Source organism: Bufo gargarizans, chromosome 6 (assembly GCF_014858855.1).
Source record: "Bufo gargarizans isolate SCDJY-AF-19 chromosome 6, ASM1485885v1, whole genome shotgun sequence".
Classification (NCBI taxonomy): domain Eukaryota; kingdom Metazoa; phylum Chordata; class Amphibia; order Anura; family Bufonidae; genus Bufo; species Bufo gargarizans.
The window spans coordinates 266,368,396-266,396,075 of NC_058085.1; the positions used below are offsets into that span (position 1 = coordinate 266,368,396).

General features: G+C 42.1%; 1 protein-coding gene across 2 annotated transcripts; it reads left to right on the top strand.

Annotated features, from left to right (window-relative positions):
- The first annotated feature begins 369 nt into the window (after positions 1-369).
- Positions 370-6,142, top strand: TNFRSF6B (TNF receptor superfamily member 6b). Of its 2 annotated transcripts, none has more exons than XM_044299254.1 (3): positions 370-668; positions 4,011-4,383; positions 5,011-6,142. In XM_044299254.1, the coding sequence occupies exons 1-3, from the start codon at positions 645-647 to the stop codon at positions 5,211-5,213; spliced, it is 600 nt and encodes a 199-aa protein (XP_044155189.1). In that variant the 5' UTR covers positions 370-644; the 3' UTR covers positions 5,214-6,142. The 2 variants fall into 2 exon arrangements, with proteins under 2 accessions (XP_044155189.1, XP_044155188.1); XM_044299253.1 differs by having other exon boundaries at positions 377-668; positions 4,954-6,142.
- Positions 6,143-27,680: the final 21,538 nt, after the last annotated feature.

The following is a 27,680-nucleotide window of genomic DNA, read 5'->3' on the forward strand; positions in this document are numbered from 1 at the left end:
TGGATTAAAGCGGTATGATGTCTGTTAAATATTAGAACTTCACTTTCATAAGAGCCTTCTTGTGTTCTAAACGATTTCACAATCCCAGAAGAAGTATTATGTATATTGGTGTAGTAACCCTGTGAATGCTAGGAGTGGGTAATTGCAATCTACCTAGTTTAAGGCATCTTGTATGACTAAGTGGTGGCATTTTATATTCCTTAGTTGTGGATGTCACATAGCTAAGGGGGGGGGGGGGAGAATTAGCCCAAAGTAACAAATTGGGGCATTCCCTAATTACGTGCTGAGGATGACTCACGAGTAAAATGAGTGGTCTGGTGTATATAACAATCTGGGGCTCACCAAACACACAGGAGCACAGAAGGTGAGGAAAGCCGTGGCTGAAGGGGGAGTAGAGGAGCTGAGCACAGAGGAGGGGACAAGGGCTGTGACTGCAGTGCATGCAGGGACGTAGGAAGTCAGGCAGTGTTCTGTGGGACATGGCTATAGAAGCTGAAGTACTGTAGGACGTAGTGGTAGATCTTCAAGTAGTGAAGCTACTACTAAGTAGCTGGGATCATGTAATGATGACTCTTGCTTTCTGCACCAGGTACTTCCCGCCATCTGTCACCTGAAATGAGGAGCTGATAACAGACTACAACAAGATGATATACTCTAGCAAAGCCCAGGTAAGGAGGTCACCTCACTCCTATGTCTTGCTTATTGACTGTCACATGTATCTTTATTGCCACTATGAGATGCTCTTGTGTTTTGAACAAATAAAGAAATGTATTCCAGCTCACCATGAAATCCCTCTGCACGGAACAGACTGGTCCTTGGTGTATAAACAGAAGAAAAAGGTTGCCAACTTCTTTATTAAACTTTTGCTTACAATCCAATTAAACAGACATGATCTCCCTCCACCTCTCCGTTAACATGTTTCGAACCAACCAGGTTCTTTCTTATAATCAGGTTATGAGTAAGAACCTGGTTGGTTCGAAACATGTTATCCGAGCAGTGGAGGGAGATCATGTCTGTTTACATGGATTGTAAACCAAAGTTTAATAAAGAAGTTGGCAACATTTTATCCTGGATGATGGAACTTTTTCTTCTGCTCATGTGTTTGCACAGTTTATTGTATGGCTATGTAGCCGGTGATCAGTATACATTTATAGCCAATTTTTGTTTTACTCTTATGCAGCCCTATGTGTCTTCAGGGTTGGAGATTATAGATAAACCCTGTGTACAGGAGCTGTAAATGTTAGATCTTTAACTAAAGAGAATTTCACACTTGGGACAACCAACTACAGGAACTGGAGACTGTCATTTTTATGTTTCCTTTCACTTCCATTCTGCTGCTGTAAGACTGCACATGTCCATGCACTGCATACTAATAAAGGTGTCCTAGGGGACCGCTCTACTACTGTATATTGCTGACCTTGGGCGTCGGTTGGATGCTTCCGCAGTGCAGATTCACACTGTCCATGTGTTGGCCACAGCTCCCCTGACCAGAACTAGACTGCATTATAGTTTTTGGTGATACAGACAGTTGTTTCACATGTTGGCCAAAAAGTTTAATATTTGTCTCATCTGACCAGAGAATCTTATTCCAAGTGCATGAGGAATATGCCACATGCCATTTGGTGAACTCCAAACGTATTTTATTTTTATTCAAGTAATGTTTTTTTTTGTTTTTGTTTTTGTTTTTTTGCTATTCCTCCATAAAGTGTGTGGCATTTACAGCTTATAAAGGTCTTATGATCCTCTTTGGAGCTTCTTCAGTGTTACCATTGGTTTATTCGTTAAATCTGATAAATGCCCTCTTTGCCCGATCTGTGAGTTTTGGTGGGTGGCCTTCTCAGGTTTGTAGCTGTACCATAGTCTCTTTATTTAACGGATTTAATGGTTCTCTGTGGGATATAAAGCTTGGGATATTATTTCATAACCCAACCCTGATCTATGCTTTGCCACAATTTTGTCTCTGACCTGTTTGGAGAGCTCATTGGTCTTCATGTTGTTTGCTTTGTAGTGTTAGAGACACAGGAGCCTTTCAAAACAGATGTATTTATACTGTCATGTGACAGATCATGTGACACTTCAGGAAGCGCGTTATTCAACAAATTTTATAACTTGGGTTACAGTGAGTTAGTTGGTTGCACCAAACCATATTTAGGGGTTTCATAGCAAAGTGGGTAAATACACATGCACTTTTCAGTTTTATTTTCTTTTTTACTTTCACTTTCCTTTCAACAATATGCACTACTTTGTGAGGTCCATAACATAAAATCTAAATTAAAATTCATTTTAATCCTAAGATCTAATGCAACAAAACAGGAAAAATACCCGGGGGGAGGCGTTCACAAGGCACTGAGAAGTTAAGCTAGCTTTTTCTGATACCTGCAGTCCAGCTCCAACAGTGGAAATCATTTGCAGCTTCATCTCTGTTCCTGATCCAATGAGCATCAGGGCGACTTTGGCCGCCGCACTCCCAAAAATTCAGTGTGGCACTGCCTACATGTCAGATAATTGTTGCTGTAAGATAATTGGGTTGCCACAGCAGCAAACTGATGGCTACAAGATATCCAACACTCAGGGGCGTAGCGAAAGGCTCAGAGGCCCCGGTGCAAGAGTTCAGCTTGGGCCCCCCCTTCACTGTGCGTTGGTGCACCTAGCTTTTCCGCTGCCTGAAGCAAATTCTCAACCTATCCCCTTCCCTCCAGTCCTACTGTTAAAGTGTGGCCCACAGCAGAAGTATATGCCAATCGTCCACCAGCTGGCACTGGGATCTCCATGTTATTAGTCAGTTAATACATCAGGGACCCCCTGGCATGGGGCATGGGCATAGCTAAGTGCACACTGGGTGATCCATAGGCAGAGCCGGATGGCTGCCCTCATCCACCAGCCCGTCCCTAATGCCAGTCAATACCACCTTCATCAGATGTGAGAGCAGCAGCGATCGATCAGCCAGGATTAATGTGCACAGTGGGAGACCCCCCCCCTTAGGCAAGTGACAAACTGCCCCCCTCAGGCTGTGGGTCCAGTGGAAGCTATCCATGGCATCACATAGAGGAACTGCAGTTTGGCATTACATTTGCTGTAGTTTCTCATTGTAGATGTAGCAAAACAGAGTTTGTCACTTGCCTAAGACTGAGGGGGGCCTCCCACTGTGTACATTAATCCTGGCTGATCGATCGCTGCTGTTCTCAAATCTGACGAGAATGAGATTTCCTAAGGGGGTATTGACTGGCAGTTTATCACGCCGGTGCCGCCAGTGAACTCTATCTCACCGGCGCTCTGGGTCAGCCACCAGGCGGGTCAGGGGACTCGGGGACAGTCACTCGCTCACTTGACCGAACCTGGAGGCTGGACCCCGGTCGGACGGTCTAGTTTATCACGCCGCCCGCGCCGCTCTCACCTCAGTATCATCAGTGTCTCGCAGAGTCGCAGGAGTCACTCGCAGACGTCGCAAGTTCGCAAACAAACCGGCGGTCAGCACACAGCTTCCTGAACTGAAGCCGCTCCCCCTCCTCACTTCGCCTGCCCTGCACAGTGCACGCAGGGGTCGCCTCTCAGCCACTGCTCTCCGCCCCCTTTGATTTTAGTTATCAACTTAGCTGCGGGCCGCGCCACCCGCTTTATGGTGACTCTCCTGGCTTGAGGGGACCCCGTGGGCCCCCCTGACTTAGGGGCCCGGTCGCATTTGCGACCGCTGCGACCCCTATAGCTACGCCAGTGGCTGTGACCCCTATAGCTATGCCAGTGCCAACACTGCTGGATTGCTTGCGACTGTCATGTCCTTTTAGCCGTGCAGTATGTGCCTCAGCCATGTCTCTCCAGTCCAATAGTTTATCATGGGTGTCTTTTTTTACTTCAGTCTACCTTCATCTATTTGCTATGTTTCCGACTTTTACTAATAGGGGTCAGATCCCAGTAAGTGTGCCCCCCATTCCTGCCCTTACTTTACAGTTGAAAAATAAAAAAATATTTTGGGGGATTTTGACGCTAACGTGCCATCATTCTCTTGCCTGCAGGTTGTGGCTAGTTTATTTCTTGTAACGATGGCAACGGTAGACATGTTAACACCCACGTATCAATGGACAGATGAGACGGGCAAGACTATTATGTGTCAGAAGTGCCCACCCGGGACCTACATGGCTAAACATTGCTCTTCTGAAAGTGACACCATATGCTTGGTGTGCCCAGAAGAGCATTATACCCAGTACTGGAATTACCTGGACAAATGTCGATTCTGCAACGTCCTCTGTCAGGAAGGAGAACAAGTGAAACACGAGTGCAATTCCACACACAACAGAGTATGCGAGTGCCAGCCTGGCTACCACCACAACGGCCACTATTGCGTCAAGGATCTACAGTGCAATTTTCAAGATGATACACAGGAGGAAGGTTAGTATGGAGTTATAAAGAAAAAAAAAAATCATATCATTTATTGGGAAGAGTGTATTTATGTACAAGAGTTTAGCCAAGCAGTGTAGAACATGGTGGAGGGACGTTAAATAGTTTGGAACATGGCTCTGGCCAAATTACTGTAAAATAAATGAACAGAACTGCAATATGGAGAGGAAGCTTCTCTAGGCCCTTTAAAAGGGTTTTCTAAGATTTTAACATAGATGACCTATCCTCTGGTCCGACATCTGGCCAATCAACTGTTTGAGAAGACATCAGCGCGTCTGTGAGTGCCGCAGTCTTCTCACAGCTTGCCAAGCACAGCGCCATACATCGTCCACAGGCTGTGCTTGTTATCGCAGCTCAGCCCCATTCACTTCTATAGGGCTGAGCTGCTCCTAGGCCATGTGACCATTGAACTCGCAGGTGCGCCGCTGCCTTTTCAAACATCTGATCTGTCGGGGTCCCGGGGGTCAGACCCCCACCAATCAGATTCTGATAAAACTCCTGGAAAATCCCTTTAATACACTTTGTTTGCTGTCATATTATTGTCTTCTATTTTCTCCACAGATGATGAAGAATGTGACAATCTTGTAATAGATTATTTTGTGAATCTGAATATTACAGCGCACACCTTCCGGCGACTGGAACTCACAATTTTCAAGCACAAAGGAAGGAAGCCCATCAGCCAGAAAAGAATTCGGAACCTATTAAAGGCTTTCAAAAACATTGATCCAAAACACCCTCTGCTCCCACGCCTTCTGAAATCCTTACAAGAAGCCAACATTCACAGTTTAGAAAGAAAGCTGCGAAAGAGATTCTTAGAGTAGGAAGACTACTGAGGTCTGAGAAGCAGCTGTACCTCCGCCTGAAGCAGGGCGGGCCATACCATTATTCCAGCTGTGGAACATGAAATATACCTTTTCTTGGTATCCTATTTGCTCCACTTTTGGAGATCCATTAAGAAAAGAAACTTTTTTTTTCAATGATTTTACCATACTTTTTAAATGTTTTTTGTGATTTTTAATTCAATTTTTTATTTTATTTTTTTCAGCACTGCCGCACATATATTACCTCTTACTGTTCCTTTAATTTATTATAACCCTACCTCCTTCATGCCATTGAATTTCATAAAGGTTTATGTTTAAAAGGTTTTACTATTTTTCACAATAAAAGTTATTTTATATAATTTTTATTAGTTTTCTTTTGTGGTACCATAGTGAAGACTTTCAAGGCAGAGTTATGTGCCATCCAGAAAGATGTATTGGGATCACTAGTAATGGATGCTGATAGATGTCACCCAGGAAAGAGACTAACATAAGTCAAGACTAGATAGAGCGAACATTCTTCCAAGGGGGTTCGCCTACTGACCATTAAATAGTTCATAATTGTATTAAGTAGATGTCTGACCGCCAAAACCCAATTTTCTGGCAAAATTAGTTGGTCACATACTATCAATAGGTATAAACGGTAATGTCAGAAGCTGCTTATTGAGAACAGCTACAAACTTATGTTTACTCTGTTTTTATTACTAACGTTTTCAGGTAGATCAGTACAGTTAACAATGATCATCAGTAGCATGAACAATAAAAAAAAAAAGGGGAAGTTACGCAGAACTCTAAACGCAAAGTTACTTCTGATAGCAAAACAAGTATGTTACATTGCAGTGCAAAGCCAAATTGATCCATACACAAATTCCATTACTCCTTCTGTCAGTACAACCTACTACGTACAATAAAGGTGTAAGGAGTATTACAAACTGTCTTCAGTGTTCTGATTCTGCTTGCTGTTAACAAGATCTACAATCTCGGGTGACATATATTATATAAAAATAAAACTAAGGGAAAAACAGGAGGGAAGGGGGAAGAAAAAGTGTGTGGGGGGTGGGGTGGGTCGATACGCTGTTGTCAAAGAAAACCATAATAGCTGTTAATTCTATGTGCTTACAAAGAACCTAAAATTTTGGAGAGTTAAGAAAAGTTAGTAAAGGATTGCATCTTTTCGTGAACGTCTCCGACCTTTCTTGCTGGTCTGCTATGAATTCTTCCATTCTCAAAATGAATCGTAACTCCCTGGCCCATTCAAGCATTGTAGGAGGGGAACTGGATTTCCAGTGTCTAGGGATTACCATCCGTGCAGGAGCCAGGAAATACCTCAAAACTCCTTTCTTGACTTGAGCAAGGGAGCCAGGAATAAGAGACAGTAGGGTTAGTTGAGGAGTGTTGGGATTCATCTTGCCAGAGCATTTGGCATATATCTTCAGGATGTGATCCTAGAACAAGTGAACTGTTGGGCAACTCCACCATGTGTGTAGTAGGGACCCCCTATAATTTTTGCACCTCCAGCATTGGTCCGAGACTGTGGGGAACATCTGATGTAAAATGGTAGGACAGTAATACCACCTAGAGAGAATTTTATAATTTTTCTCATTTAACATTGCGACGCCAATGAGATTCCATAGGAGAACGTACATATCTTCTTTACCTCCTCCTCGATGAATTGGACCTACAGATCAGATTCCCATTTATCAAAAAAAGGGGCCCTCCCCCCACTATGGAGGTCCAATAAAATCTTATACAATGTAGACACAATACCTCTATTTTCTCCTGAGTGTAGGTACATTTTGTCAAAATCCATCAACTGGCCCACATCCCCCTCAGGGATTGTTACCCTAAAAAAGCAGTTTGTTTGGGCGTAACCTAACCATGACGTCATGCTAAAGGCCATGTTCTGTCTTAAAGCATCAAGCTAGAATAACTTTCCCACAGTCAGGATGTCTCTGAATCTCAATAAACCACCCTGAACAGTTTTAATGAGGAAGGATGAGGGGATCAGACCCGGGGTGAATGCTGGGTTCCCATGCAATGGGGTCATGGGTCCCGGCCTGCAAGTAATCTTTGAATTGGCAATCCATTCCTCCCAAACAGCAAGGGTGTGCCTGACCAAAAATGGCCATTCCTCCCTAGAAGGCCTATCCACCAATGCAATAAGGGAGAGCGGTGACGAGGACTGTTCCAAGGTAACCCATAGTTTCTTTGAGCCTTTGTGTAGCCAGTCTATCAGTCTAGTAAGTACTGCTGCGTTATGATAGATGCGAATATCAGGAAGACCAAACCCTCCTAGAGATTTGGCGCATGCTATTTTGTATTTCGAATGCAGAGGCCAAGATGCCATTCATTTGGACTCGTGCAGTGGGGTGGGTATACAATGCTGCCCCCATCTCCACATATCTACTTCCCAATCCTACTTGTTTCAAAGCAGCCAACATAAATTACCAATGTACCCTGTCGAATGCTTTTTCAGCATTCACTGACATCAGGCACATGGGGTCTGTTGCTTCTGCGCCTGCAAAATTAGCGTAATGGTGCAAATAGTGTTGTCCCTTGCTTGGAACAAAACCTACTTGGTCTCTGTTGATACATCCAGGCAGGATTTTACTTAGTCTATTTGCTAGGATTTTTTAGTATATCTTAATGTCACAGTTTATCAGGGAGATCGGCCTGTAATTACCGCATATAGTGCCATCTTTGTTTGGCTTGGGTATAACTACTATATGAGCTTCTAAAGACTGTTTAGGAAAGGGGCATGAAGGAGAAATGCTATTGAAAACTTTAGTGAGGAAAGGGAGTAATAATACATTGTATCTTTTGAAAAAGATGGCTGTGAAGCAGTCTGGTCCAGGACTTTTGTTCCCTTTGAGGGAAGAGACCATTGTCCCCATTTCTGATTCAGTGAAGGGTTGGTCCATTTCATCACTCCGCTCCATTGAAATCACTGGCAACGCAGTCTCAGTCATGTAGGAAGATAAACGTTCTTCTAACGCTTGTTGAGACATATCAGCAAATTGCCCTTTGATGTTATACTATACTATTCATAATAAGATCGGAAAGTGTCTGCAGTATGAGTGGGATGATGCAATAGTCGACCATTATGATCTTTGATCTCTGGGATATAGGATTGTGTTATCCTCTAGGGTGTAACAGTTTAGCGAGTGCGCTTCCACACTTATTAGCCTTGTCATATAAGGAGCTTTGAAAGCGTTCTTTAGAGAGAATGGATTTTTTGTCTATAGCTGCTTTCAGATTCTCTCACTTCAGTCAACTCAGCCAAGAGAACAGGGGTAAGGAATTGCTTATGCAAGGATTCCAAATCATGCAGTCTATCTGACAATCTCCTAATATGTGCCTCCCTTTCCTTCTTCAATCTGGACCCATGGTGTATGAGTGTGCCTCTAATCATGCATTTTAATGCTTCCCACAAGGAGGAGCCGTGGTGTCGGAAGAATGGGTCGTCATGAAGTCTCTAATTGTTTCCTCTATCGCCTGGCTGCAGACCGCATCCCTCAGCAGAATTTCATTGAAGCGCCATGTATACTCCTTGGCTACCATGTCAGGTAGTTCAAGGGTAAGAGATATGGGTGCGTGATCAGACCACAGAACAGAACCAATGTTAGCTTTAGGTTGAAAAGTTAAAGCATGGTGGGAAATGGCAAACAAATCAATCCTACTGTAGGTGTTATGGACCAAAGAGTAGTACGTGTAATCACGGTCTCTCGGGTGTAAAGTCCTCCAGACATCTACTAGTCTCCTTCTATGTAGGGTTGCCCACACCCTGGAAATCGTTGAAAGCGATTTTAAGGACCTGCCCAAGGAGGTGTCAAGTTTTGGGTTCAAGGTCAGATTGAAGTCACTCCCAAGAAGGAGAACACCCTCTACATTAAAAGGCTTTGAATTTTAAAAGTAATTTTGAAACTTTTAAAGAGAATTTCCAAACCAGCTTTTTTAAGTACTAATTTGTTATGAAGTCAATTTGTGGGGTTATAGAAATTACCCATAAGTCTCCATTTTAGAAACTACTCTGTTCAAATTATTGAAAACGGATTTTATAAAAGTTTTTAACCCTTTTGGTGTTCCATTAGTATTAAAGAAAAATGGAGGTGAAATTAAAAAAAAAAAAATCTGATTTTCCATTTTTATCAATTTTTTTTTCCTGTAACGCAGCAAGGGTTAAAAGCCAAACAAAATGTAATATTTATTACCCTGATTCTGCAGTTTACAAAAACATCCCCTATGTGGTCGTAAACTGCTGCATGGGAAAGAGCGCCATATGGATTTTGGACTGCAGATTTCACTGGGATAATTTTAAGTTGTGACAGTAAGGGGACAGTTTTATTGGTACTATTTTGGGGTACATATGATTTTTGATTGCTTGATATGACACTTTTTGTGAGGCAAGGTGAAAAAAATTGCTGTTTTTGTAAACTGTAAACCATTTTTATTTTTCTGTTTTTACAATGTTCACCTGACAGGATAGATATTGCTATTTTTAAAGAGTAAGTTGTTACGGACACAACATTACCAAATACTTTTATTTTATTTTTTGTTTGTTTTACATAAAGCATTTTTGAAATTGTCATGTGTAGGTGCTCTTTTTTTGTAGGAAGGGCTGATGTTTTTATTGGTGCCGTTTTTGGGTACATATGATTTTTTTAATCATTCAATATTACATTTTTTGGGGCAAGGTGACCCCAAAAAAATGGCTATTTTGGCACAGTATTTTTTATTTTTTAACAGCGTTCATCTAGATAGATCTGACATTTTTATAGAGCGAGTTGCTACAGAAGCATCGATACCTAATATTTTTTTTATTATTTTTGTTACATTTTACACAGTAAAAGCGTTTTTGAAAAGAAAAAATCCTGTTTTTGCGTTGGCATTTTCTGAAAGCCTATATATTTTATATATACACACATATACAGTACAGCCCTAAAGTTTGGACACACCTTCTCATTCAAAGAGTTTTCTTTATTTTCATGACTATGAAAATTGTAGATTCACACTGAAGGCATCAACACTATGAATTAACACATGTGGAATTATATACATAACAAGAAAGTGTGAAACAACTGAAAATGTCATATTCTAGGTTCTTAGCCACCTTTTGCTTTGATTACTGCTTTGCACACTCTTGGCATTCTCTTGATGAGCTTCAAGAGGTTAGTCACCTGAAATGGTTTTCACTTCACAGGTGTGCCCTGTCAGGTTTAATAAGTGGGATTTCTTGCCCTATAAATAGGGTTGGGACCATCAGTTGCGTTGTGGAGAAGTCAGGTGGATACACAGCTGATAGTCCTACTGAATAGACTGTTAGAATTTGTATTATGGCAAGAAAAAAGCAGCTAAGTAAAGAAAAACAAGTGTCCATCATTACTTTAAGAAATGAAGGTCAGTCAGTCCTAAAAATTGGGAAAACTTTGAAAGTGTCCCCAAGTGCAGTCACAAAAACCATCAAGCGCTACAAAGAAACTGGCTCACATGCGGACCGCCCCAGGAAAAGGAGTCCAAGAGTCACCTCTGCTGCGGAGGATAAGTTCATCCGAGTCACCAGCCTCATAAATCGGAGGTTAACAGCAGCTCAAATTAGAGACCAGGTCAATTCCACACAGAGTTCTAGCAGCAGACACATCTCTAGAACAACTGTTAAGAGGAGACTGTGTGAATCAGGCCTTCATGGTAGAATATCTGCTAGGAAACCACTGCTAAGGACAGGCAACAAGCAGAAGAGACTTGTTTGGGCTAAAGAACACAAGGAATGGACATTAGACCAGTGGAAATCTGTGCTTTGGTCTGATGAGTCCAAATTTGAGATCTTTGGTTCCAACCACCGTGTCTTTGTGCGACGCAGAAGAGGTGAACGGATGGACTCTACATGCCTGGTTCCCACCGTGAAGCATGGAGGAGGAGGTGTGATGGTGTGGGGGTGCTTTGCTGGTGATACTGTTGGGGATTTATTCAAAATTGAAGGCATACTGAACCAGCATAGCTACCACAGCATCTTGCAGCGGCATGCTATTCCATCCGGTTTGCGTTTAGTTGGACCATCATTTATTTTTCAACAGGACAATGACCCCAAACACACCTCCAGGCTGTGTAAGGGCTGACCATGAAAGAGAGTGATGGGGTGCTGCGCCAGATGACCTGGCCTCCACAGTCACCGGACCTGAACCCAATCGAGATGGTTTGGGGTGAGCTGGACCGCAGAGTGAAGGCAAAAGGGCCAACAAGTGCTAAGCATCTCTGGGAACTCCTTCAAGACTGTTGGAAGACCATTTCAGGTGACTACCTCTTGAAGCTCATCAAGAGTGTGCAAAGCAGTAATCAAAGCAAAAGGTGGCTACTTTGAAGAACCTAGAATATGACATATTTTCAGTTGTTTCACACTTTTTTGTTATGTATATAATTCCACATGTGTTAATTCATAGCTTTGATGCCTTCAGTGTGAATCTACAATTTTCATAGTCATGAAAATAAAGAAAACTCTTTGAATGAGAAGGTGTGTCCAAACTTTTGGTCTGTACTGTATATATATATATATATATATATATATATATATATATATATTTATATATATATATATATATATATATATATATATATTAATTATAATTTTTTAATTTTTTTTCGGTGTGTGGTGATGGTTTACTATTTTGGGGTGTGTTAAAGGAAATATTAATTGTTCATATTTTGGTTAATATTCATAAATAGGCGTGAGTAGTCTATTGATGACTTCACCTATTTATACTATAAATACTACTATACTAACTTCCCTGTTGCTATACTTATTTTCCTGAACTACATGCGCTATGTTGCGGCGGCGACTACAAACAGACTATAAACTGTGTTTTGAACAATAAAATAATTTATTTAACAAATACACGTCTACAGTCTATAAATTCTACTATATCTATAAATTTATATCAATGGTTATAAATATATATACATATAGACATACACCACTATACAGTAACACTACAATACACCTAAACTACGCTAACACGACACAATCCCAATTCCACCCCAAACTCTATCTAAACAACACACTTACATACACGCTTTAAGTAGCAGTTCCCTATGGTGAAAACAAGGGGTTAAACACAATCCAGGGTGATGATGGCACTGCAGGGATTAATGCAGGCCAGATATCAAGGAATGTGCAGGGATAGCAGGGGGATAAATATAGTAGGATCACCAAGGATTGCAGCGGTTAATCATTGGTGACAGTGGGAATATCAGGGCAGCAGTGGTAAATGATTAGGGCCATACAGATAGGGAATGGTAAGCAGAGGGTTAATATGGATTGGTGGTTCAGGAGTAAATATCAGGGAAATGTAGGGGTTAATGCTTGGTGGCGGTATAGGGGAAGGGTTACTCAGCCATTTAATGCTCCTCGTCCTGGGGATGATTCTCTTCTCCTCGTAGCGCTCTCTCCTGCACAAGTACATGTGGGCTAGCGCAGTGATATGACGTCACCGCACCAGCCCGCGCATCCAGGCGGGGGAATGCTTTGATCCTCCCGCCTGTGAAGTTATTGCGAATCTCCGGCGCTGGAGGTCCGCGGCAGGTAATTACAGCGCTGGAGGTCCGCGGCATACAAAGGCAGGGGACCTCTTTGTTCCCCTGTCTTTGTAATGCTAAACATCTCCAGACCTGCCAGAGATGTTAACAAAAGGCAGAGGATCTCTATTGATCCTCTGTCTTTTGAAGTAACTGCAACTGAACATAATTGTGCTTGGTGGACATTATTGGGCCACATTTATAAGTATACAGTGAGGAACAGAAGTATTTGAACACCCTGCGATTTTGCAAGTTGTCCCACTTAGAAATCATGGAGGGGTCTGAAATTCACATTGTAGGTGCATTCCCACTCTGAGAGACACAATTAAAAAAAAATAATTCAGGAAATCACATTGTATGATTTTCAAAGAATTTGTCTTGCACTGCTGAACATAAGTATTTGAACACCTGAGAAAATCAGTGTTAATATTTGGTACAGAAACCTTTGTTTGCAATTACAGAGGTCAAACGTTTCCTTTAGTTCTTGACCAGGTTTGCACACACTGCAATAGGAATTTTAGCCTACTCCTCCACACAGATCTCAGGTCAGGTTTCGGGGCTGTTGCTGAGCAACACAGAGTTTCAGCTCCCTCCAAAGATGTTCTATTGGATTTAGGTCTAGAGACTGGCTAGGCCACTCCAGAACCTTGATATGCTTCTAACGGACCCACTCCTTTGTTATCCCAGCTGTGTGCTTCGGGTCGTTGTCATGTTGGAAGACCCAGCCACGACCCATCTTCAATGCACTGACTGAGGGAAGGAGCTTGTTGCTCAAAATCTCACAATAAATAGCCCCTTTGATCCTCCCCCTAATACAGTGCAGTCGTCCTGTCCCCTTTGCAGAAAAGCACCCCCAAAGCATGATGTTACCACCCCCATGCTTCACAGTAGGGATGGTGTTCTTGGGATGCAACTCATCCTTTTTCCTCCAAACACGATGAGTGAAGTTTAGGCAAAAAAGTTCTACTTTGGTCTCATCTGACCACATGACTTTCTCCCATGCCTCCTCTGGATCATCCAGATGGTCATTGGCAAACTTCAGACGGGCCTGGACATGTAATGACTTGAGCAGGGGAACCTTTCGTGCAATGCATGATTTGAAACCATGACGGCGTAGTGTTCTACCAACTCAGCTCTCCATGTAATTCAGTGTAACAGGCAGTGTTTTTCTAGGTAAAAACTGAACAGGCGCACCATAGGGTAATAATGTCAGCCAGCTAATACATTGATGACTCCAAAATGGAGGCTTACCTTGTCAGGGTGTGCTAATGATGGGCTTAGTCAGGGGTAGTGAGACCCAAAGGTCGGATGGTCATGCAGCCAGGGGGCTATGAACGCTTCCACGTTGGGATGCCTGGAGTCCCCGAGGAGGTAAATGATTCCAAAGGATAAAGAGATGATCCCACGGCGCAAAAGACCAGCCTTTGTTGTCGAACAGGAACTTTTTTTATTGTTATAGCAGGTACCACCTGCTAGAACAATAAAAAAAGTTCCTGTTCGACAACAAAGGCTGGTCTTTTGTGCCGTGGGATCATCTCTTTATCCTCTTCATGTCATTGACCCTTGTAGTTCTGGGCTGATTCCTCACCTTTCTTATCAGTGATATCCACGAGGTGAGATCTTGCATGGAGCCCCAGTCCGAGGGAGACTGGCGGTTGTCTTTAGCCTCTTCCATTTTCTAACAATTGCTCCAACGGTTGATCTATTTTCACCAAGCTGCTTGGCAATTGCCCCGTAGCCCTTTTCAGCCTTGTGGAGGTCCACAATTTTGTCTCTGGTGTCTTTTGACAGCTCTTTGGTCTTGCCCATAGTAGTAGTTGGCATCTGACTGTGGGGTGGACATGTGTCTTTAAAGACCTCAGTAGTTAGGTGCTACTAAGTTAGATTAATGAGTAGAGTAGAGGTGGACTTTTTAAAGGCACAGTAACAGCTCTTTGAGCCAGAATTCTTGCTGTTTCTCAGGTGTTCAAATACTTATGTTCAGCAGTGCAAGACAAATACATTCTTTAACCATTTAACCATTTCACATCCAGGCCATTTCCCCTTTCCTGACAGAGCCATTTTTTGCAAATCTGACATGTCTCTTCATGTGGTAATAACTTTATAATGCTTTTACTTATTCACGCCATTCTGAGAATGTTTTCTCGTCACATATTGTACTTCATGACAGTGGTAAAATTGAGTCAAAAAATTTCATTTTTAAATATAAAAAAATACCAAATTTACCAAAAAGTCCTTTAATAATAGATAGTAATACCTGCAAAAATTGTTATTACTTTACATTCCCCATATGTTTACTTCATGTTTGGATCATTTTGTGAATGTCATATTTTTTTGGGGGGGGATGTTAGAAGGTTTAGAAGCAAATCTTAAAACCCACTTTTTAACCACTTCAACCTTGCTAGCTGAAACCCCCTTAATGACCAGACCACTTTTTACACTTCTGCACTACACTACTTTCACCGTTTATTGCTCGGTCATGCAACTTACCACCCAAATGAATTTTACCTCCTTTTCTTCTCACTAATAGAGCTTTCATTTGGTGGTATTTCATTGCTGCTGACATTTTTACTTTTTTTGTTATTAATCGAAATTTAACGATTTTCTTTGCAAAAAAATGACATTTTTCACTTTCAGTTGTAAAATTTTGCAAATAAAACGACATCCATATATAAATTTTTCGCTAACTTTATTGTTCTACATGTCTTTGATAAAAAAAAAAATGTTTGGGTAAAAAAAAAAATGGTTTGGGTAAAAGTTATAGCATTTACAAACTATGGTACAAAAATGTGAATTTCCGCTTTTTCAAGCAGCTCTGACTTTCTGAGCACCTGTCATGTTTCCTGAGGTTCTACAATGCCCAGACAGTACAAACACCCCACAAATGACCCCATTTCAGAAAGTAGACACCCTAAGGTATTCACTGATGGGCATAGTGAGTTCATAGAACTTTTTATTTTTTGTCACAAGTTAGCGGAAAATGATGATTTATTTATTTTTATTTTTCTTACAAAGTCTCATATTCCACTAACTTGTGACAAAAAATAAAAACTTCCATGAACTCACTATGCCCATCACCTTGGGGTGTCTTCTTTCCAAAATGGGGTCACTTGTGGGGTAGTTATACTGCCCTGGCATTCTAGGGGCCCAGATGTGTGAGTAGAAGTTTGCAATCAAAATCTGTAAAAAATGACCGGTGAAATCCGAAAGGTGCACTTTGGAATGTCTGCCCCTTGGCCCACCTAGGCTGCAAAAAAGTGTCACACATGTGGTATCGCCGTACTCAGGAGAAGTTGGGGAATGTATTTTGGGGTGTCATTTTACATATACCCATGCTGGGTAAGAGAAATATCTTGGCAAAAGACAACTTTTCCCATTTTTTTTATACAAAGTTGGCATTTGACCAAGATATTTATCTCACCCAGCATGGGTATATGTAAAATGACACCCCAAAACACATTCCCCAACTTCTCCTGAGTACGGCGATACCACATGTGTGACACTTTTTTGCAGCCTAGATGCGCAAAGCAGCCCAAATTCCTTTTAGGAGGGCATTTTTAGACATTTGGATCCCAGACTTCTTCTCACGCTTTCAGGCCCCTAAAATGCCAGGGCAGTATAAATACCCCACATGTGACCCCATTTTGGAAAGAAGACACCCCAAGGTATTCCGTGAGGGGCATGGCGAGTTCCTAGAATTTTTTATTTTTTTTGCACAAGTTAGCGGCAATTTTTTTTTTTTTGTATTTTCTCACAAAGTCTCCCTTTCCGCTAACTTGGGACAACAATTTCAATCTTTCATGGACTCAATATGCCCCTAACGGAATACCTTGGGGTGTCTTCTTTCCGAAATGGGGTCACATGTGGGGTATTTATACTGCCCTGGCATTTTAGGGGCCCTAAAGCGTGAGAAGAAGTCTGGAATATAAATGTCTAAAAAATTTTACGCATTTGGATTCCGTGAGGTGAGTTCATGTGAGATTTTATTTTTTGACACAAGTTAGTGGAATATGAGACTTAGTAATAAAAAAATAAAAACAATTTCCGCTAACTTGGGCCAAAAAAAATGTCTGAATGGAGCCTTACAGGGGGTGATCAATGACAGGGGGGTGATCAGGGAGTCTATATGGGGTGATCACCCCCCTGTCATTGATGTCTGTGTGATTTTTACGGATCCACGGATAAATGGATCGGATCCGCAAAACACATACGGACGTCTGAATGGAGCCTTACAGGGGGGTGATCAATGACAGGGGAGTGATCAGGAAGTCGTGATTACCCCCTTGTCATTGATCACCCACCTGTAAGGCTCCATTCAGACGTCCGTATGTGTTTTGCGGATCCGATCCATGTATCAGTGGATCCGTAAAAATCATACGAACGTCTGAATGGAGCCTTACAGGGGGGGTGATCAATGACAGGGAAGTGATCAGGAAGTCTATATGCGTGATCACCCCCTTGTCATTGATCACCCACCTGTAAGGCTCCATTCAGACATCCGTATGTGTTTTGCGGATCCGATCCATGTATCAGTGGATCCATAAAAATCATACGGACGTCTGAATGGAGCCTTTCTGGTACTTTACACAGCTACCTGTGTCCTCTGGTGGTCGATCCAAACAAAAGGGACCACCAGAGGACCAGGTAGCAGGTATATTAGACGCTGTTATCAAAACCGCATCTAATATACCTGTTAGGGGTTAAAAAAATCACATCTCCAGCCTGCCAGCGAACGATCGCCGCTGGCAGGCTGGAGATCCACTCGCTTACCTTCCGATCCTGTGAACGCGCGCGCCTGTGTGCGCGCGTTCACAGGAAATCACGGCTCTCGCGAGATGACGCATATATGGGTGACTCTGCGCAGAGCTGCCACCCCCGGAACGCGAATCTGCGTTAGGCGGTCCGGAGGCGGTTAAGGACCAGTTTAGGTCGGAAGTCACTTTGTGAGGCTTACATAATAGAAACCACCCAAAAATGACCCCATTTTAGAAACTACACCCCTCGAGGTATTCAAAACTGATTTTACAAACGTTGTTAACCCTTAGGAAAATGGAGATAAAATTTTAGAATTTCACTTTTTGGGGCAGATTTTCAATTTTAATATTTTTTTTCCGCTAACAAAGCAAGGGTTAACAGCCAAACAAAAATCAATATTTATAAAAATGGAGTACAATATTTATTGCTCTGATTCTGCAGTTTACAGAAACACCCCATATGTGGTTGTAAACTGCTGTATGGCCACACGACAGGGCGCAGTAGGAAAGAAACACCATATGGTTTTTGGAAGGCAGATTTTGAAGACCCCCTAATGCACCCCTGGAGTACAAACTCCAAAAAAGTGACCCCCATTTAAGAAAATACACCTCTCAAAGTATTCAAAACTGATTTTACAAACTTTGTTAACCCTTTAGGTGTTCCACAAAAATTAATGGAAAATGGAGATGAAATTTCAGAATTTCACTTTTTTGGCAAATTTTCCAGTAACAAAGCAAGGAAAGAGCGCCAAGTGGTTTTTGTAAGGCAGATTTTGCTGGACTGGTCACATCCTAAGGGAATTAAGTAATGTCATTGCCAGACCCTTATTTCTGATACTTGCAGACTCTATACTGACAGGGATTGGTGCATAGCAAATGTGGTGCGAATATTCAAAAAGGGTCCAAAAACAGAGCCTGGAAACTATAGGCCGGTAAGTTTAAAATCTGTTGTGGGTAAACTGTTTGAAGGTTTTCTAAGAGATGCTAGCTTGGAGTAAGTCAATGAAAATAGGCAAATAACGCCATATCAGCATGGCTTCATGAGGGATCGGTCATGCCAAACTAATTCAATAAGTTTCTATGAGGAGGTAAATTCTAGACTTGACAGCGGCAAATCAATGGATGTCGTATATCTGGACTTCTCCAAAGCATTTGACACTCTGCCACATAAAAGGTTAGTATATAAAATGAGAATGCTCGGACTTGGAGAAAATGTCTGTATGTGGGTAAGTAACTGGCTGAGTGATAGAAAACAGAGGGTGGTTATTATTGGTAAATACTCAGATTGGGTCACTGTCACTAGTGGGGTACCACAGGAGTCAGTATTGGGCCCTATTCTCTTCAATATATTTATTAATGATCTTGTAGAAGGCTTGCATAGTAAAATATAAATTTCCGCAGATGACACTAAACTGTGTGAAGTAATTTACACTGATGAGGACAGTATACTACTACAGAGGGATCTGGATAGATTGGAGGCTTGGGCAGATAAGTGGCAGATGAGGTTTAACACTGACAAATGTAAAGTTATGCACATGGGAAGGAATAATGCAAGTCACCTGTACATACTAAATGGTAAAACACTCTGTAACACGGACATGGAAAAGGATCTAGGAATTTTAGTGAACAGCAAACTAAGCTGCAAAAACCAGTGTCAGGCAGCTGCTGCCAAGGCCAAAAAGATAATGGGTTGCATCAAAAGGGGCATAGATGCCCGTGATAAGAACATAGTCCTACCACTTTACAAATCGCTAGTCAGACCACACATGGAGTACTGTGTACAGTTCTGGGCTCCTGTGAACAAGGCAGACATAGCAGAGCGAGGCCAGAGCAGGGCAACTAAAGTAATAACTGGAATGGGGCAACAACAGTACCCTGAAAGATTATCAAAATTAGGGTTATTCACTTTAGAAAAAAAGACGACTGAGGGGAGATCTAATTAATATGTATAAATATATCAGGGGTCAGTACAGAGATCTATCCCATCATCTATTCATCCCCATGAGGCCTCATGCACACAACAGTATTTTTTCACGGTCCGCAAAACAGGGTTTTGTTGTTCCGTGATCCGTGTCCGTTTTTGGCACTTTTTATGCACTGGCCACCAATGAATTTAATACAAGGGAGGGAGGGGGGCCGCACTGGCCACCAATGAATTTAATACAGGGGAGAGGGGGAGGGGGGGTCGCACTGGCCACCAATGAATTAAAAACTGGGGAGGGAGGGGGGGGTCTGCCCCTGCTGCCTGTCAGCACCTGATCTCTTACAGGGGGCTATGATACGCACAATTAACCCATCAGGTGCGGCACCTGAGGGGTTAATTGTGCTGACCACAGCCCCCTGTAAGAGATCGGATGCTGCCAGGCAGCAGGGGGCAGTCATGTACACAGGTCTTAGTATATTCTAACTTGAAGCGTCCCCATCACTATGGGAACGCCTCTGTGTTAGAATATACTGTCGGATCTGAGTTTTCACGAAGTAGCTAAAGTAGTCTATGGACGCGGATGGCAATCTTGTGTGCCTCCGTGTTTTTTCACGGACCCATTGACTTGAATGGGTCCGTAAACCGTTGTCTGTCAAAAAAATAGGACAGGTTTGACGGATAGGAAACACGGATCATGGACACGGATGACAAACGGTGCATTTTCCGAGTTTTTAACGGACCCATTGAAAGTCAATGGGTCCGCAGAAAATCGTGTAAAACGGAACAACGGACACAGATGCACACAACGGTCGTGTGCATGAGGCCTGACTGTGACGAGAGGACATCCTCTGCGTCTGGAGGAAAGAAGGTTTGTACACAAACATAGAAGAGGATTCTTTACGGTAAGAGCAGTGAGACTATGGAGCTCTCTGCCTGAGGAGGTGGTGATGGTGAGTACAATAAAGGAATTCAAGAGGGGCCTGGATGTATTTCTGGAGTGTAATAATATTACAGGATATAGCGCACTAGAAAGGGGTCGTTGATCCAGGGAGTTATTCTGATTGCCTGATTGGAGTCGGGAAGGAATTTTTTATTCCCCTAAAGTGAGGAAAATTGGCTTCTACCTCACAGGTTTTTTTTTTGCCTTCCTTTGGATCAACTTGCAGGATAACAGGCCGAACTGGATGGACAAATGTCTTTTTTCGGCCTTATGTACTATGTTACATTTGAAGACCCCCTGATGCACCCCTAGAGTAGAAACTCCCAAAAAGTGACCCCATTTTGAAAACTACGGGATAAGGTGGCAGTTTTGTTGGTACTATTTTAGGGTACATATGATTTTTGTTGCTCTATATTACACTTTTTGTGAGGCAAGGTTTTGGCACATTTAATTTTTTTTGTTATTTACGATGTTCATCTGACAGGTTAGATTATGTGCTATTTTTATAGAGCAGGTTGTTACGGACGCGACAATACCAAATATGACAACTTTTTTTGTTTCAGTTTTACATATTAAAACCTTTTTGAAAAAAAATATTTTTTTAGTGTCTCCACATTCTGAAAGCCATAGTTTTTTTTTTTTATCTTGTGTAGGATGCCTCAGGTGAACGGCGTAAAAAAAAAAAAAAAGAAAGTATAGTAGCAGTGCTACAAAAAAGCAATTTTTTGTCACCTTACAACACAAAAAGTGTAATACCAAGCAATCAAAAAGTCATATGCATCCTGCCTTGTAAAGACCTATGTATCTGTCCATACCGAAAAAAATTAGCCCCTACATAAGACAATTGTCCTACGTAGGACATGTTGGCTAATCTCTCAATTTTAAAATCAGTTTGAGGGTTTAGTAACACCGCAGAGTGCACCTGTCTTTGCTATTATTTTGTTATATTGATTATCACATCCACATAATTGCTATCTTGTGTAGGATGTCTATTGTGGTACTTGTGGTTCGCTGCGGGCATCCTCCACCGTATGCAGTTTTGCTGGGGATCGTCATTAGCAACGGGCCACAAGTGCAGGATTTGCTCCCCTGTATATATGCACGACTGCATGTGGGTTTGAGCACCTCCTGCTAATGCCACCCTGTCTTTTTAGTTTGTATATATAGATTCCTGGAGGTGTATAAACTCCAATTTAAATGTGCCTGTTTTCCATCTACAGGCCACATTTAGGTGCACCTGTGAGGTCTGGGCCTTATCAGCCAGTCTGGAGTGGGACTCGCAGACTCCTCCCTCCTCCCATTGTTAGCATGGCTACATGCTGGAGGTAACTGGTGAGTTGTTTGTGAGTCGGCCTCATGCTCCTGTAATTTGCCCACTGGCTCCTGGTATTGCCCATACGGCTCAGGTAGGAGAGTGTTAGGTCCTGGGCTACTTGAGAAACTTTGGCGTGGTGCCCGGGCTCAGACATGTCCTACACCGTAGGACATGTTGGCTAATCTCTCAATTTTAAAATCAGTTTGAGGGTTTAGTAACACCGCAGAGTGCATCTGTCTTTGCTATTATATTGTTATATTGATTATCACATCCACATAATTGCTATCTTGTGTAGGATGTCTTGGTTAGGTCATGTGATATTTATATAGAGATGGTTGTTACGGATGCGGCGATACCTAATATGTCTAAAAAAAATAATTTATTTCACTTTAACACAATAATAGCATTTTTGAAACAAAAAATGATGTTTTAATGTCTCCATGTTCTGAGAGCTATATATATATTTTTTTTTTTTTTAGTGATTTTCTTATGTAGGGGCTCATTTTTTGAAGAATGAGGTGATTGCTTTATTGGTACCATTTTGTGGGACATACGCCTTTTTGATCACTTTTTTACACAGTTTTTGTTTTTTATTTTTTATGGTGTTTATCGGACAGGGTGAATCATGTGATATATTTATAGAGCCGACCGTCATGGATGCAACAATACCAAATATGTCTATATTATTTATTTTTTCCTATTTTTTATATTTTTTTTATTACTTAATTGGGGAATCTTTTTTTTTTAGATGTGAAACTTTTTTTTTTTTTTTTTTAGAAAACACTTACAAGGTCATACAAGACCTCTGGGGGACATTTGACTTAATTTTATTTATTTTTTTCACTATTGATTTCTCCTGTAACTGGGACTGAGGGAAATACACCCCCCAGAAAGGCTGTACAGCAGAATACAGCACTGTACAGCCTCAGTGAAGGGCTGATCGTGGTCTATGGAAGACCCGACAGCTCGTGCACTCTCCCGACATAGCGCTTCCTTATCTGTATGCACAGTGCTCGCTGAGCGCTGTGTATACAACGATCTAGAAAGCAGAGACACCTGGGAATTGTCCCTGCCTTCTCTCTGGGTTGTATATAACCGATAAGCGTGCAGCTGCGATCTCTGAATGGACGTTCCAGAACGTCCATTCAGAGTTAAACATCCACCCATAGGACGTTTATATCCTATGGGGGGATGTGAGGTGGTTAAAAATCATACAATGTGATTTCCTTATTATATTTTTTTTTATTCTGTCTCTGAGTGGGAATGCACCTACAATGTGAATTTCAGACCCTTCCATGATTTCTAAGTGGGAGAACTTGCAAAATCTCAGGGTGTTCAAATACTTTTGTTCCTCACTGTGTGTATATATGTGTGTATATATATATATATATATATATATATATATACAGATGCATGTAATAACTGGGGCATATATATATATATATTTATATATACATACATATACACATACCCAAATACACCTGGGGACAGCACAATAAATATATATAGACATGCATACAATATTGGGGCATATATGCATTTATATATATATATATATATATATATATATCTTTCTATATCCATAGATAGACACTTGAGAAAAAGAGAAGATCCTTTGTCTTACAGTTGGACCTGACCGTATATGGACTACCCCAGTGTGCAAGCTTGATGGTGACCATAGACTGGTGTTTAGGAGGGGCTACAATGACAAGTCACATACCGCACGTCAAGATAATCCGACCGGCATTGATTTTTTTCTGAGATGATTTGAGAGGCAATTTTTGGCTGGGAATCTGTATGCCAGACGGCCTCTTTATCTTTATTAAAGTATTAATGCAGGGAGATGGGAAGGATTCCTCCCTTTGTATCTGCATACTAGCTAATGATGACAGTAATGATGTGGACATGGGGGAATGCACCACTTCGGCTATATTTGCCGATAGTTTGGTGGTGACCCCTATTGTACACATCGTCACATCTTATTTTATGTCGGTCAGTTGATTGTGCTGAATGACATTGTCTTGTCCCCCTCTGGGATAGCCATCTATGTCGTCACCTTGGTTACTAACACGCCCCCTAGACGCCTGGCGAGGCGATCCGGACGTGTGTCCGCCTTCCCCTGCCCCCTGGGGCCGCTCCGTCAGCGATGCGTTCCACTGGGCGACGTTGCGCTCCAGGGAACGTGCGTGATGACGCGGCCACATGGGGAGGGCGACTGATGACGCACGTCACGGCGCATGCGCCTGGCAGACGGGGAGACGCTGAAGCAGGCACACTTGGCTACTCCATGACGGTTGGTCTCATCAATTTTTAACAATAAGATACAGCTGTATAATGTATTGGTGTTTTTAACTCTTTATGGTTAGTACACTTTTGATCACTTAGGTGATAGTGGATACTGGATGTAATATTTTGAATACTGATATCTGTACATCACATTTATGATATGCGATACATATGATGTATGATCCACACTGAATATTTATGTGAAATGATGCCGTACGATGGTTTTAATATGTGATATAAATAAGATATGCACTTGTATAGTCATGTGACAGTATAGTGTTGGATGGTCATGTGACTTAATTGTCTACACTGGATTTCATTAATTGCACTGATTTTGTAATGAGTTGTGGGTATATAGAGCCCACATTTTAGCATTGTTGTAGCTTGACAAAGGCCTCAGTGAGAAGGCCGAAACGTTGCTGGGAATAAAGTTTGGGGTCGTCACCCTATCACCCATAACTGGAAGTGCTGCCTCTTCATTCGGTGAATATATATGTTGGAGGACAAGCCAGCCTCTCTGAGGAACATTGCACCCAGTGCACAACGTCTGACTGTGCTGCTGCATCATCTGTGGTATTATATATATATATATATATATATATATATACAGACGTGGACAAAATTGTTGGTACCCTTTGGTCAATGAAAGAAAAAGTCACAATGGTCACAGAAATAACTTTAATCTGACAAAAGTAATAATAAATTAAAATTCTATAAATGTTAACCAATGAAAGTCAGACATTGTTTTTCAACCATGCTTCAACAGAATTATGTAAAAAAATAAACTCATGAAACAGGCATGGACAAAAATGATGGTACCCCTAGAAAACACAGAACATAATGTGACCAAAGGGACATGTTAATTCAAGGTGTGTCCACTAATTAGCATCACAGGTGTCTACAACCTTGTAATCAGCCATTGGGCCTATATATATGGCTCCAGGTAATCACTGTGTTGTTTGGTGATATGGTGTGTACCACACTCGACATGGACCAGAGGAAGCAAAGGAAAGAGCTGTCTCAAGAGATCAGAAAGAAAATTATAGACAAGCATGTTAAAGGTAAAGGCTATAAGACCATCTCCAAGCAACTAGATGTTCCTGTGAGTACAGTTGCACATATTATTCATAAGTTTAAGATCCATGGGACTGTAGCCAACCTCCCTGGACGTGGCCGCAGGAGGAAAATTGATGACAAATCTAAGAGACGGATAATCCGAATGGTAACAAAAGAGCCTAGAAAGACTTCTAAAGAGATTCAAGGTGAACTTCATGCTCAAGGAACATCAGTGTCAGATCGCACCATCCGTCGTTGTTTGAGCCAAAGTGGACTACATGGGAGACGACCAAGGAGGACACCATTGTTGAAAACGAATCATAAAAAAGCAAGACTGGAATATGCCAAACTACATGTTGACAAGCCACAAAGCTTCTGGGAGAATGTCCTGTGGACAGATGAGACAAAAATCGAAGTTTTTGCCAAGGCACATCAGCTGTATGTTCACAGACGAAAAAATGAAGCATATCAAGAAAAGAACACTGTCCCTACTGTGAAACATGGAGGAGGCTCTGTTATGTTCTGGGGCTGCTTTGCTGCGTCTGGCACAGGGTGTCTTGAATCTGTGCAGGGTACAATGAAATCTCAAGACTATCAAGGAATTCTAGAGAGAAATGTACTAGCCAGTGTCAGAAAGCTTGGTCTCAGTCGCAGGTCATGGGTCTTGCAACAGGACAATGACCCAAAACACACCGCTAAAAACACCCAAGAATGGCTAAGAGGAAAAAATTGGACTATTCTAAAGTGGCCTTCTATGAGCCCTGACCTCAATCCTATTGAGCATCTTTGGAAGGAGCTGAAACATGCAGTCTGGAAAAGGCACCCTTCAAACCGGACACAACTGGAGCAGTTTGCTCATGAGGAGTGGGCCAAAATACCTGCTGAGAGGTGCAGATGTCTCATTGACAGTTACAGGAAGCGTTTGATTGCAGTGATTGCCTCAAAAGGTTGCGCAACAAAATATTAAGTTAGGGGTACCATCATTTTTGTCCATGCCTGTTTCATGAGTTTATTTTTTTACATAATTCTGTTGAAGCATGGTTGAAAAACAATGTCTGACTTTCATTGGTTAACATTTATAGAATTTTAATTTATTATTACTTTTGTCAGATTAAAGTTATTTCTGTGACCATTGTGACTTTTTCTTTCATTGACCAAAGGGTACCAACAATTTTGTCCACGTCTGTATATATATATACACACATACACATATGTACCCATATGCTGGGCCCCCACAATTATACTGGGCCATACAAATATATATGTATATAGTTACTATGTAACATATATCCCCACTGGCCATTCATGGCTAATATATTTAGGTATATATGCACGTATTAATGGAAACATCTACAGGTGAAACTCGAAAAATTTGAATATCGTGCAAAGTTCATTTATTTCAGTAATGCAACTTAAAAGGTGAAACTAATATATGAGATAGACTCATTACATACAAAGCGAGATATTTGAAGCCTTTATTTGGTATAATTTGGATGATTACGGCTTACAGCCTATGAAACCCCAAAGTCACAATCTCAGGTCCCCTTTGCTCAGAGGGTATGGATTAATTAGCCGACTAGAGTGTGACACTTTGAGCCTAGAATATTGAACCTTTTCACAATATTCTAATTTTAAGTTGCATTAATGCAACTCCTTTTAACCCCTTAAGGACATAGGGCGTACAGGTACGCCCTTGTGTCCTGGTACTTAAGGACACAGGGCGTACATGTACGCCCTGTGTATTTTCGATCACTGCCGTGCGGCTGGCAGTGATCGGAACCCGGTGCCTGCTCAAATCATTGAGCAGGCACCTAGGCTAAATGCGCGGGGGGGTCCCGTGACCCCCCCATTTTGGCGATCGCGGCAAACCGCAGGTCAATTCAGACCTGCGGTTTGCTGCGACTTCTGCAGTTTCTGATCCCCGCGGTCCCTGACCGCGGGGATCAGAAACTTTAGCATTCGTAAAATATAAATGTATCCCGCACCCCTGAATGATTTTATCCAGGTGGGAGGTGCAGGGGGAGGGCTGCGGGCGGTGCGGCAGGCGGGATCGCGATCCCCCGCCCGCCTCCCATTGAATAATCGTTGGCGTCTAGTGGGTATACCACGGTGCCAGCACATTGCTGGCACCCTGGTATAAACGGCTGACATCGGTGATGCGATGTCAGCCGTTTAACCCTTTCCATACAGCGGTCCGTACGGAAACCTGGAAAAGGTTAACAGCTCAGGGAGCTCCCTCCCTCTCCCATCAGGGGCCTGCTGTGCCTTTGCAGCCCCCGATGGGAGAGGGAGAGAGCCCCCAGACAGCCCCCCGAGAGCCCTGTCCTTACCCTTCCCTGTCTGCGCAGTTCTGACCACTACTGAGCAGACGGGGAAGGTTCCCATGGCAACAGGACGCCTTCTCAGGCATCCTGCTGTCCATGGTGCTGAACAGATCTATGCTAAAGGCATGTGTAAGTAAAATACAGTGCAGTACCCTATATATTGTACTGTACTGTATTGTACAGACATCAGACCCACTGGATCTTCAAGAACCAAGTGGGTCTGGGTCAAAAAAAGTAAAAAAAAAGTGAAAAAAGTTGAGATAAAAAAAAACACATTTATCACTGAATAAAAAAAAAATACACTA